Source organism: Motacilla alba, unplaced genomic scaffold (genome assembly GCF_015832195.1).
Source record: "Motacilla alba alba isolate MOTALB_02 unplaced genomic scaffold, Motacilla_alba_V1.0_pri HiC_scaffold_28, whole genome shotgun sequence".
Lineage (NCBI taxonomy): Eukaryota > Metazoa > Chordata > Aves > Passeriformes > Motacillidae > Motacilla > Motacilla alba.
The window spans coordinates 4,769,261-4,780,679 of NW_024037374.1; the positions used below are offsets into that span (position 1 = coordinate 4,769,261).

General features: G+C 60.0%; 1 protein-coding gene across 1 annotated transcript; it reads right to left on the bottom strand.

Annotated features, from left to right (window-relative positions):
* Positions 1-369: 369 nt before the first annotated feature.
* Positions 370-5,977, bottom strand: LOC119696318. The gene is made up of 7 exons (XM_038126019.1): positions 5,965-5,977; positions 4,445-5,031; positions 4,286-4,336; positions 3,714-4,080; positions 2,477-2,626; positions 2,031-2,287; positions 370-1,377 (listed from the first exon to the last, which is right to left on the bottom strand). Exons 1-7 carry the CDS (start codon positions 5,975-5,977, stop codon positions 1,045-1,047), a joined length of 1,758 nt encoding a protein of 585 aa, XP_037981947.1. The 3' UTR covers positions 370-1,044.
* Between the last annotated feature and the right edge of the window lie 5,442 nt (positions 5,978-11,419).

Genomic DNA, 11,419 nt, shown 5'->3' on the forward strand with positions numbered 1-11,419 from the left:
AGGGGATTCATGGAGCTCATCCTGCTGCAAGGACAAGGAAAAGGGAGTGGGAGCTCAGCAGTGAAGGGAGCTGAGGGCTGGAGAGTGGGTCTGAATGACACTAAAATCCCATGGGACCTCTGAGACATTGCTGCTCCTCAGCCAGTGACAGGATGAGTCCCTGAGCCTGGGGCTCGGCCTTCCTCGTGGTGAGGGGCATCAAGGAAGGCAACAGTGTGATACAGACTGCAATGGGCTGGGAACTCACTGCAGGAAAAGAGGGAGCAGTTGGGAAGTAAAAGCCAGGTTGGGTGGGGGAACTGTTCAGAGAAGGGCTGAGCTACAGCTTGAGCAAGCTGAAAAATCTCACTTGGGGTCATCCCAGACTGATTTCATTTCAGAAGTTATTGAACAAGTTTATTTTTTGGGTGGTGTCATGTTTTCCCTTGGAGGTGCACACTCTGCAAACTTGAGCTGTGTTGCCAAAATGCTCAAGCACGTCTGTGCTGCAGGTCCCACCATTTCTTCTTTGGCTGATTCCAGCCCAGTGCTGAGCTCCAGCAGAGCCCTGGCAGAGCCCAGAGCAGCCTCAGCACCCACAGAGCCCAGGTGCAAGGAGAGAAAGCAGAAGCCACCCGTCAGCTGAGGGCTCCTGTCCCCTTGTCCCAGCCGCTCGCGGTGCCCAGGCCATGCTGGCTGTGCCCAGAGCTGTGCCCAGAGCTGCCCATCACTGCTGCCTTTGGGAGCAGAGCAGGAGGGCAGGACATGTGCCCAGCCTGCAGCCGGCCAGGGCACATCCACCTCCTCAGCAGCTGCCCAGAGCAGGATGCTCCTGTGCTCGCTGACATCTCCCAAAAGCTCTGATCCCACCATGCCAAGCAGACAGGGACCCACCTCACACCATCCAGGGCTGGAAGAAAAGCTGGTCCCAAACAATGTCCTCAGCCTTCTCCAAGGGCACGGCCCATCCACGCCGCAGCTGGTCCCAAGCACTTCCCAATCCAGACTGGAGCCCACCTAAAATGCTTCCTCTAGAAAAACAAACAGCAAATTACTGAAAATACATTACAGACACAAAGGAGCAACAAGAAAAAAGGTCAAAAATCTTATCTCTGTCAGGGGCTTGAGGAAAGCCCAACTGCTGCATGCTAGGGAAAAACACACCCACGGGTGAGGGAAGCCCAGGCTTTCTTCCTTCCCCCCTGCACTGCCCCCCAAAATAACAGTGATCCCAAAGCAAACAAGAGGAGAGGAGCAGCCCAAGCCCTTCCTTGCCTGCACAGTAAAGCAGGCCCTGCACAGGTTCTGGAGTCCCACCTGTGCTCCCGCCATGGGGGTTTGTTTGTGTTGTGTAGCAGGCACAGGCCCTGCAAACCTTGTGCCTTGGCGTTCAGAGACCTAGGACAGGCAAAATGCTGAGTCTGGATGACCAGACAATAGGAGCCCCTCTCTCCCGCTCTTGGACCCTTGCTTATCTCTCTGTAAGGCTATAGGTCACTTTCCTTTAACCCTTACCATTGGACAATTCTCGATCCCCTCTTGCCCTACATAAACCCCTGTTTCTGCACAGCTCACCAGAGCTGCTGTCCCTGAGACCCTTCGAGACACTCCGTGGAAGAGCTATAAAGAAGACCAATAAGGACATCTACTCGGAACCTCATACAGTGCTCTCCTCTCTTTCCTGGTCTTCCAAATGCCTGCTGCATGCCCCAGCTGAGAATCACTAAAGCTGAGTATCACTAAAGCCTTGCTAAGGTGCAGGCTGGAGGCACTGCTACAGTTTGGGATGATTAGCCCCCCTCAGAGTCGTGCTATCCGGCTTTGATGCAGCTCCTGGGTACACCCCGTAGCCCAGCCAGCAGCATTAGTGTTGGGCTGGCCGCCCCAGCCCCAGCCCCAGCCCGGGGCACGGTGGGTGCTGGGGCCTGTTAGCAGGGCCAGGAGCCCACTCCCATTTCATACCCACCCCAGCCCATGCCCCCAGCCCTGCCAAAAGCAGCTGGGCAGCCGACTGAAGGATCAGCTGCATCTGCCCTAGAAAAGGGGAGAACCTTTGTTTCCCAGCCAGGCTGTGCAATGCCCAAATCTGGGAGCATCCCCCTGCGTGTGGACTCATCTGCAGATTCCCTGTGGAGCCTGGCTTTGAAGAAGGTGCCAGAATCAAAGTCTATCATCTTCAGCTTGCCAGTGGCCAGGTCCCGGAAGAGGTTGTCATCCTTGATGTGCTCCTCGCTGGCTCCAGCAGCAGCAGCCCCACCTGGCACAGCTTCTCCAGGGGCTCCTTCTCCTTCCCTGGGGTGAGACCAGGCTGTCAGGGAACCAGAACAAACCAAACCAGCTCAGATGGTGGCCACCAGTGCTGGGCAGAGTAGCTCAGATCCAGCACAAGGTCTGCGTGCTCCCATCTGATGAGCCCTGGGCAGTGACACAGGCAGGACAAAAAAGTCTGGACTCCTTTGCCTCTGATTGCCAAAGCATGTGTGGAGCTGTAACTTACCAGGGCCCTGCATCACAGTGTGCCCGTGGCTCTCTCCCTTCTTCCAGGGCAGATGAATATCCTGCATCCAAGGATCACACAAGAGCTGTTCTAATGAAGGCCTTTCCATGTCCAGCATGGATAAACACCGCCTGATCAGGTCTTGGCACTCTGGGCAGAGAAGCCAGAAACTGCTGGTCAGTTGGAGAAGGCTCCTGTTGGCTTTGCCCCACTATTCCCATGCCCAGGCCGTGCTGGATGTGCTCAGAGCTGGGCCTAAACTTTCCCATCAATTGCCTGTTTTGGAGGAGAGCAGGAGAGCAGGACATGTGCCACCTCCTCAGCAGCTGCCAGAGCGGGATGCTGACGAGCCCACTGCTGTCTCCAAACACTGGTATTCCCCCCATGCCCAGAGAAGAGGATCCACCTTAAGAGAGCCCTTGTGGCAGCGAGAGCTGCTGGTCCCAGCTGATGGTCTGGCCCCTCCTGAAAGGGTGCTCCCTGCAGACCATCTGGTGCAGTAGGATGCCCAGGGACCAGATGGTAGCTGGCTTGCCGTAGTACCAGCCAAAGTGGGTCCATTCCGGGGGGCTGTATGAGCGTGTTCCTATGGAATATAGACGGAGCTCAGCAGGGGGATGCTGCTGCTCCCAGAGCCTCGCCCCACCATCCCTGGGTGTGCAGGGGCTGCCCCAGTGGCACAGGGGATGGCCTGCTGCCCTCTCACCAGCACCTGGGACTTGTGTACAGACTTGGGGTTGGAAAAGAAGTCACTGGCATTGGAAGAGGGCAGTGGAAGCCCCGGCAAGGCCTGACCATGACAACGATAAACCCACTCAGAGCTGGGGAAAACCATGCCCTCATTCTCCCTGCCTGCATTGCCCCAAAAAGCATTATGAACCCAAAGCCAACCAGGTGAGTGGAGCAGTTCAAACCCTTTCTCACCTGCATACCAAACCGGCTGGGGCACAGGTTCTGGTGTCCCGTCCCCCCCCCCCGCTACCCCCACCCACGGGTGTTTTTGTCGGGCTGGCTGCCCCAGCCCCAGCCCCCGTCCTGGGCAGAGTGGTGGGCAAAGGCTGCCAGCAGGGCTGGAAGCTGCCTCCCCACCCAGCCCTGCTCAAAAGCAACTTGGCTGAAGACTCAGTGCCATGAAAAGCAGGAAAAGGGAGAATCCCTGCTGCCACACCCAGCTTGGGCTGTGAGATGTTGGGCCATGAAATGCTGGGACTGGGAGCACACCCCTGTGTGGGCTCACCTTCAAAGTGAGGATAGGCTGTGTCTTGCAGGTAGGTGCCACAGCCAAAGTCGATCAATTTGGCCTGCCCGGTGGCCAGGTCAGCCAGGATCTTCCCTGGTTTGATGTCCCTGTGCAGGACCCCACAGCTGGTGCAGTGCCGCACGGCCTCCAGCACCTGGCGGAACAGCTCCCGCGCCACCTCCTCGGACAGGAAGCCCCGTGCCCGAATGAAATGCTGCAGGTCCTGAGACTGCTGCGGGCAATCCAGCACCATCAAGATGTCCTTGGGGAGCTCAAGCCACTCCAGCAGCTGGACCACACCGGGGAAGCCAGTGGACACCTTGGCCAGCAGTACGATCTCCAGGGGTGCGCTGGTGCCGTCGGGCTGCGGGGAGGAGCACGATGCCGTCAGTGGGGCTGATGCCGTGCCGGGGGTCGGGAAGCCCTCAGCCAGCCCGGGATGCTCTGTGCCCTGCGCTGGCCCCACGCACGCTCTCCCTCGAGGCGTCCCAAAGGCTCCCACCCTGCCGGGCCTCGGCTCATCCCCGCCCGGCACGGCCCGGCTTCTCCCGCTGGCCCCACTCACTCACCAGCTCGCCCCAGTGCCGGACGCGCTTCCGTGGTACCCTTTTGATGGCCACCTGCAAGCCAAGGGCAGCAGCGGGCCCAGCTCGCCGCCCGCCCTGCCCAGCCCCATCCTCCCCCTCCTCTGCCCTCTTCCTGCGCCCGCCGCCGGCCCCGCCGCTCACCGGGGCGCCGCCCGAGAGCCGCGTGGCCGCGAAGACGCTGCCGAAGCCGCCGCGCCCCAGCAGCGAGCCCAGCCGGTGCTGCTCCTTCAGGCCCCGCTGCGCCTTCCCTGCGGGCGGGACGTGGCTGTCAGCGCTCGGCCCGGGGCCAGCACCGGCCCCCGAGCGCCCCTCAAGCGCCCCGGGCCGGCCATCGCCAGGCCTTCGCTCCCTGACACGGGACAGCGGCAGCTCGGGGCCGGCGGCCGCGCTGCCGAGCGGCGGAGCTCGGGCCGGGCGAGCCGCAGCGGAGGCGGCGGCAGCGGCCGCGCCGCCTGTGTCCTCCGCGGGCCCCGCGAGGAGCCGGGGCCGGGGCCGGGGCCGGGCTCGGGCCGGGCGGAGCCAAAGGGCGGCGATGCCGCCCCAGCCCCAGGCGCTGATGCCCGCCCAGCAGCGCCGCCGCCAGCACGGCCAGAGCCGGCCGGAGGCGAGAGCGCGGCGGGACGGCCGGGGCCGGGGACGGCCGGGGGCATGGCCCGGCCGGGCATGGGGAGAGAGAGAGTGGGAGAAGAGGGGACACCGGGAAAGGGAGACCGGCAGAGGGTGCGGGACTGCGGGAGAGGGAGAGGAGAAGCGAGAGGGAGTCGATAAAATCACTGGTTTTACTGCTGCTGCTGCCGCTGCTTCTGCTGCCGCTGTGAGATACAAAGCTGTGTTTCGTGTCAGGTACACACAGGCAGCATGTGTGCTTGTGATTGTGATATGTATGGAAACTGATCATGGGACAATTAAAGGATGAATTCCAAAACAATAACTGAGGGAGTAAAGCATGGAAGAAGGCATTTAAACTTATCCTTTGTTTGCAATTAACTTTTATAGCATCTGAATTAAAGCTTTAAGGATGTTGCTGCTGGACAGGAACTTTTTGCACGTAGCCAAGCATTTAACAGCTTTGCAATAATAACCTTTTGAAGTATAATTTTAGAATATTACTTGTAGTAAGGAGCTTTGAAATATAAGTTTAGAATATATGTAAAGGAAACATGCTTATCTCAACACCTTAACAAAACAGTAAAAAGAAGCTTGAGAAAGGAAGATGAACATCAACCCAAGGATGGATAGCTTCGACCAAGGGAAGCTGGACATCACTGCTATGAGATTTATAGTCTTCGCAATTAAAAGGTGGGCCCACATCTGGAGTCTGGACCGCACCATCTGGAAGACCTCTTTCTTCTTTCGGAAGTCGGACCCCACCATCTGGGATACTCCTTTCTGGGGTACATCCTGAGAAAACTAACTCACAATAGTGTATAGAATTGTGACGTAAAAATTTGGAATAGAACTGCTGAAAAAAGCTTATGTGCACCCCTATAAATATCTGTACATCCCAACCATCGGTGTGCAGCTGGAGGGAAAACTTCCCCCACTCTACCCAGCGCTGTTTTGATCATACTTTACCACATTAATTAATAATTGATGGCTGCTTAAATATTGGCCTAGACAAGCTTCTTATTTATAACACTGTGAGTCTAGTATTATAACACATTCTATATTCATAGACTAAAGAAAAAAAAACAAAAGAAGAAAAGAACAATCTAAAGAAATAAAAAATTCCCGATGGCTCAGGTGGCCCCAGCAGACAGAGCCTCTGGGATCAGCTCTCTGCAGAGCTCCAGCACCGCAGCCAGCCCAGCCCCGACAGACGAGGCCGTGTCCTCCATGCCCTGTGGAGCTGATCTTGCAGCCTCTGGAAGATGGAATATCGCTCACTCCGTAGTGCTCGGAGGACATACAATGTTTGAAGTGCCACGTCTGACACGACACTGCTGATGTCCTCTGTCAGGTGTTCAAGGGCTGAAAGAGAGAGGAACAGAGCCATGGTCAGATTCCAGATCCGCGGGGACCTGAGGAGAGTCCCCTGCCAGGGGTATCCAGTTCGCTCTAGCCATGGCCAGGAGGGAGCAGGGACCAACGGGATCAGCCTGAAGCTGCTGGCCACGAATGCCCCACACGGCTCTGAAACCTCAGTGTGCTCTGTCCACGCCACCCCTTGTCCACACAGGGAGCAGAACCCTCCGCAGCCAGGACAGGACTTGCAGCTCCCCTGCCAGCCCCCGCTGCCAGCCCGCTGCCCTCACTCACCGTTGCAGATGAGCTGGAGCTCTTCCCGCTGCCCCCTCAGGTGCTGCCCGGCCATCCCTGGGAACACAGAGCCTGTCACGGCGCCGGCGGCACAGCTCCCTGCCCGCGGCGCTGCCAGCGCTGTGGCCGCACGCCCTGCTGGCCCAGAAGGGCTCAGCCCGGGCCTTTGCCGCCCGCTCCTGCCCCAGGGCACGGCTGCAAGAGGGCGGCAGCAGCGCCCAGCCCAGGCGGGGCTCCATGGCCCAGGGCCCGGACGGCGCTGGCGGGGCAGCAGCCGGGGCTGGGGCCGAGCTGCGGCAGGGTGGGGAGGGAGCCCGGGCTCGTGGCTCACCCATGAACCTGATGGCCGCCGCTCGCAGGGACTCCTGTGGGTTCCGCAGGTAGGGCACGGCCCGGCGCAGGTGCTCGGCCGCTCGGCTCCTGTCCTCTTCCAGCTGGAGAGAGCAGCAGGAGGGCAGGCTTGGCGCGGGCTCAGCCCCTGGGCCAGGCGCTCCATGCGCCCAGCCCCGGCCTCCCCTGCCCGCAGGGCCCTGAGGCGCGGCCAGCAGCCGCTGGCGCCGGGCTCCGGAGGGGGCAGAGGGCCGGCTGCTGCCCGGGGAGCCGCGGTGCCGGTCTGCCCCGCAGCCCTGCGGGGCCGGGTCTCCATCAGCCCCCGCCTCGGGCCCACAGGAGCCTGGAGAAGAGCCCGCGTGGCCCCTGGGTGCAGCCGCGGGCAGGGGCGCAGCTGCCAGCCCCACACACTGAGGGCCTTCTCCAGGCTGAGGCTGGGACTTCCAGGCTGTCCTTACCAGGCACTCGGTGAACTTCCACAGCTCCTTGTTCTTCACCAGTCTTTCGAGATCCCTCCTCTTCAGGAACTCGGCCACAGAAAGCAGAGTTTCCTGAGAAGCCTGGAGAGCAGCAGAGACGTGGAGATGGCCCCACAGCCCAGGGCGCAGGACCTGCGTCCCTGGGCCAAGGCCTGGAGGAGGCTGCAGCCCAGCAGGCACCAGGGCATGAGGCAGCCAAGACCCCTGCCAGGGGGACAGCAGCAGCCCATGAGTCCTCACCTGTGCCACACGCGGATTCTCATCATGGCAGTGGAAGAAGAGTGGCAGCAGGCTCTGGCACAGGGGTGTCTTCAGGGCCTTTTCCTTTTCCAGTGGAAGAGTCACTAATGTTTGGAAGAGCAGTATGGAGAGCAGCTGCACCTGGCTATTGTCCTGTATGAAAGGAAGAGAAAAAGACCTCAGTATCAGCTGCAGGGGCTCAGCATGGCGCAGGCCTGCAATGCACAGGGCACAAAGTATCCGGGCAGCAGCCAGTGGCCGTGCCTGGGGCAGCGAGCCTTACATGATCAAAGAGTGGCAGGAGTGCCTCAACCAGCTGCAGTGCAATGGGGCCAGGCATCAGCATGTCATTGTCCAAGATGATAAAGCTGAGTAGCATGACTGTCATGCTAACTATCTCTCCATCTGTGTCCCACAGGAGCCGCACAAGACTTTCAGTCAGACTCCACATTTTTTCAGTCTGTGCAGAACACAAGTTTGTGAAATGCCATCCTGCTGCCACAGGGTCCAGAGGCCAAAGGCCTGTTCCGAAGCACTCGGGCTGAACCCGGGAGGCAGGAGAGCTGGGAGCAGCTGCCCCAGCGCCCAAAGCCCAGCCAAGCCCAAGCGACTGCATTCCCCAGCTTAGCCTCAGCCACTGCCCCCTTCTCACCATCGAGGGCTCGTCAATGAGCTCGAGAAGGGCCCTGAGTGCCAGGCGATGCCTATCCCTGCACTCGCTCTGCAGCTGCCTTGACAAGATTTGCAGGAGTCTGTTAGCACCACGTTCACTCAAGTCCAGGCACTTGAGGACCTGAAAGGCACAAGGCAGTGACAGGGGACCCGGCCAGCAGGAGCCCGGAACCGCACAGGGCCGGGCCCAGGCAGCAGCACAGGGCACGGGCACCGTCCCAGGCAGCTGCGGCTACCAGAGGGCAGAGAGCTGGGAGGCAGCTCAGTGAGGCAGCGCTGGCCATCAGGCTCACCTCCACAAGGAACGCCAGGGCGGGCAGCTCCCAGCGTGGCTCCTGTGTGCTGAGCAGCTGGAGAACGTAGGGTGCGATCCGGGAACACAAGGGGATGGAGACACAGGACATCTCCCTGGCAGGAGAAAAAGTAACCGAGGCTGTGGGCCAGGGGGACAAACCTCTGCGAGGACTGACTCACAGAGGTCTGGTCTTTCCCCACCATCCTGCAAGGGGCCCTGGGCTATTTGGGATGCAGCTCCTTGTGGGCACCCTCCTCTCCCAGCCTTTTCCAGCCTGCTTGGTCGTCCCTCAGTGACAAGGCCCTCTGGCCCACGACCATAGGGACTATGTGGGGCACCCTGGGCACAGAGCACAAATGTCATAAGCAGCAGGGAGAAGGGGGTCTCACCTGGCCAGCAGACCCACGGCATAGTGGTGGGTGTCAGCACACAGCAGCGTGTCCCAGCCACACTTGCGTTCCATTGCCACCACGACATCCTCATGTTGCATTTGGCATAGCAGGGACTTCAGGATCTGCACTGCAAACCTGCATGCAGAGCAAAGCCCAGGTCTTGCTGGGAGCACTGGCTCCTGCCCAGGGACGTTGCAGGGACAGGAGGATTTGGATGGAGCACCTGTTGGGACTGGTGGCAAATCCGTATTGCTCTTGGCATCCCTTCCAGAAGGTATCCACCTCCTCTGGTGTATCCAGAGTGCTGAAGAACACTTGGAAGAGCAGATGCACAAATAGGCGAGGGAAATACACCGTCACCATATGCGGGACACAGGGCACCTGGAGGATGTTCCACATCACCACAGTTGCCTGCAAAGGACAAAGCCCCCCGAAACAGCGCTCAGTGCTGAGGTTTCCATGTGGCAGGGCCTGAGCATGGGAGGAAGAGGCCCAGAGAGTACAGGGGGAGCGCCAGGCCTTGTGCCCTTGAAGCTGCCCCTAGGCCAGGTTTCAGCGCAGTGCCTGAGGCATGGAGATGCAGTGGGGCAAGGAGGATGGAAAACTGCTGGAGAGGGGACCTTGGGGCCAGCAAAGGCCAGTTGCAGAAACTCACAGCCAGGACAAAGACACCCGTTTTGACCCCATCGGAGGTGCACATGCTGTGCTTGGGCCAGCTCCCCAGCACATCCAGGAGTATCAACAGCGCAGCTTCCGCAGTCCTGGGCGAGCACATGATGCTGTTCCACATGGTCAAAGCAGCTCTGTGGGGTTAGAGCTCTGTCTCAGGGGGGTCTCAGACACAGCACCGTGGCCTGGGCAGCAGTGGGGACCTGAGCTGGCTGGGCAGAGTGCCTCTGCCCACTGCCACTTGCCAGCAGCACCCAGGCAGCCCAGCCCTGTGGGGAGAGGCCCCTGAGGGGCAGCGAGGCAGCATGGCAGCAGGCTCGGGGGCTGACGTGCCAGCGCTGGCAAGGGGAGCAGCCAGAGGGCCCTGGAACTCTCTGTTGGTCAGACACCTGGGACAGGCTGCACAGGCTGATGGGCTGGGGAGCCCTGAGCCCTCTGGGCAGCTGGGCCCCATACCTGTCACAGGATGGGGCCACACGCAGGAGTGTCATGACTACGTCAGCGGGCTGGGCTTCGGTGAGATTCAGCAGGGTCCTGTTCAGCCTGTGCTCAGCAAACCGATTGGCCGTGAGCCACTGGTGGATGTACCTGACCATGGCGGGCACCTGGAGAAGGCACGGGGAGACTTGGAAAGCTGCCAGAGGGAGGAATGTCCCCAGAACTACCCCAGAGAAGTGCTTCCCTTCCCACCACACTGCCATGGCCTCAAAGGCTTCCAGTGACCAGCGGGCGGGGCTTGGGAGGCCAAGCAATTCCTGGGAGGATCAAACCCTGGCCACAGGCTGCTTACTTGCTTTGGATTAGAAAAGCCCTCCTCTACGAGCATGTCCAGCAGGGCAGCACTGGTCTTGGTTTTGAAGATGTGCGAGTATGCTCTGAGGCAGTGCCCATGGGGCTGGTCTCCTCCTCCCGAATTCTCTTGATGAATTTGCAAACTAGCTGTAGGAGAAGGGCAAGAAGCCAGGGATGTTCCACGGAATGCTCCAAGCGCGGTGACAGCAGGCCCAGCCCAGGTGGGGATGCCTGCAGGTACCTGCGATGTTCTGCGGAAGAGGCCACGGGCGGGCTCCTGCTCTTGTGTCTGCTCCACAGCTGCATCTGGCAAAGAGCGAGCACAGCCAGAGCTGAGGGGCTGCGGGAGCGGCCGGAGAACACAGCCCAGCCCTGCGCTCCCCAGGCAGGGATAGCCCCGGGATTCCCCAGGGGATTGAGCATGGCCCCTGCAGGGTGTCTGCCCGTCCCCTGTTCCGTCCTGTCCATGGGCATGACCCAGGGGATGGGATGGGATGGGATGGGATGGGATGGGATGGGATGGGATGGGATGGGATGGGATGCGATGCGATGCGATGGGATGCAATGCGATGGGATGCAATGCGATGGGATGCAATGCGATGGGATGCAATGCGATGCGATGCAGTGGTGTCAAGCTGGCTGCAGGTACCAACCCTGTGGCCCAGCTCTGCCACTCACCCTCCTGCAGTGGCTTGAACGGCACCACCTCTTCAGTCTCCTGTGCTGAGGCAGGTCCAGGGCCTTCTTTCTCTTCTTCCCCCCAGGCCAGCTTGGGCACTCTTGGGGGTCTCTGCTCCATATCTTCTCCATCTCTGTTCCATTCTGTCCATAGGAACATCCCCAGGAGATGGGATGGGATGGGATGGGATGGGATGGGATGGGATAGGATAGGATAGGATAGGATAGGATAGGATAGGATAGGATAGGATAGGATAGGATAGGATAGGATAGGATAGGATAGGATAGGATAGGATAGGATAGGATAGGA

Bases quoted from the DNA above. Each gene is read 5' to 3' on its own strand.
- LOC119696318 (XM_038126019.1), bottom strand. The intron at 4,337-4,444 runs GTGAGCGGCGGG...CTTGGCTTGCAG, and splicing joins GGCTCTCGGGCGGCGCCCCG to GTGGCCATCAAAAGGGTACC. The intron at 1,378-2,030 runs GTTCTCCCCTTT...TGCCTGTCCTAG, and splicing joins AGCCTGGCTGGGAAACAAAG to GTCTCTGAACGCCAAGGCAC.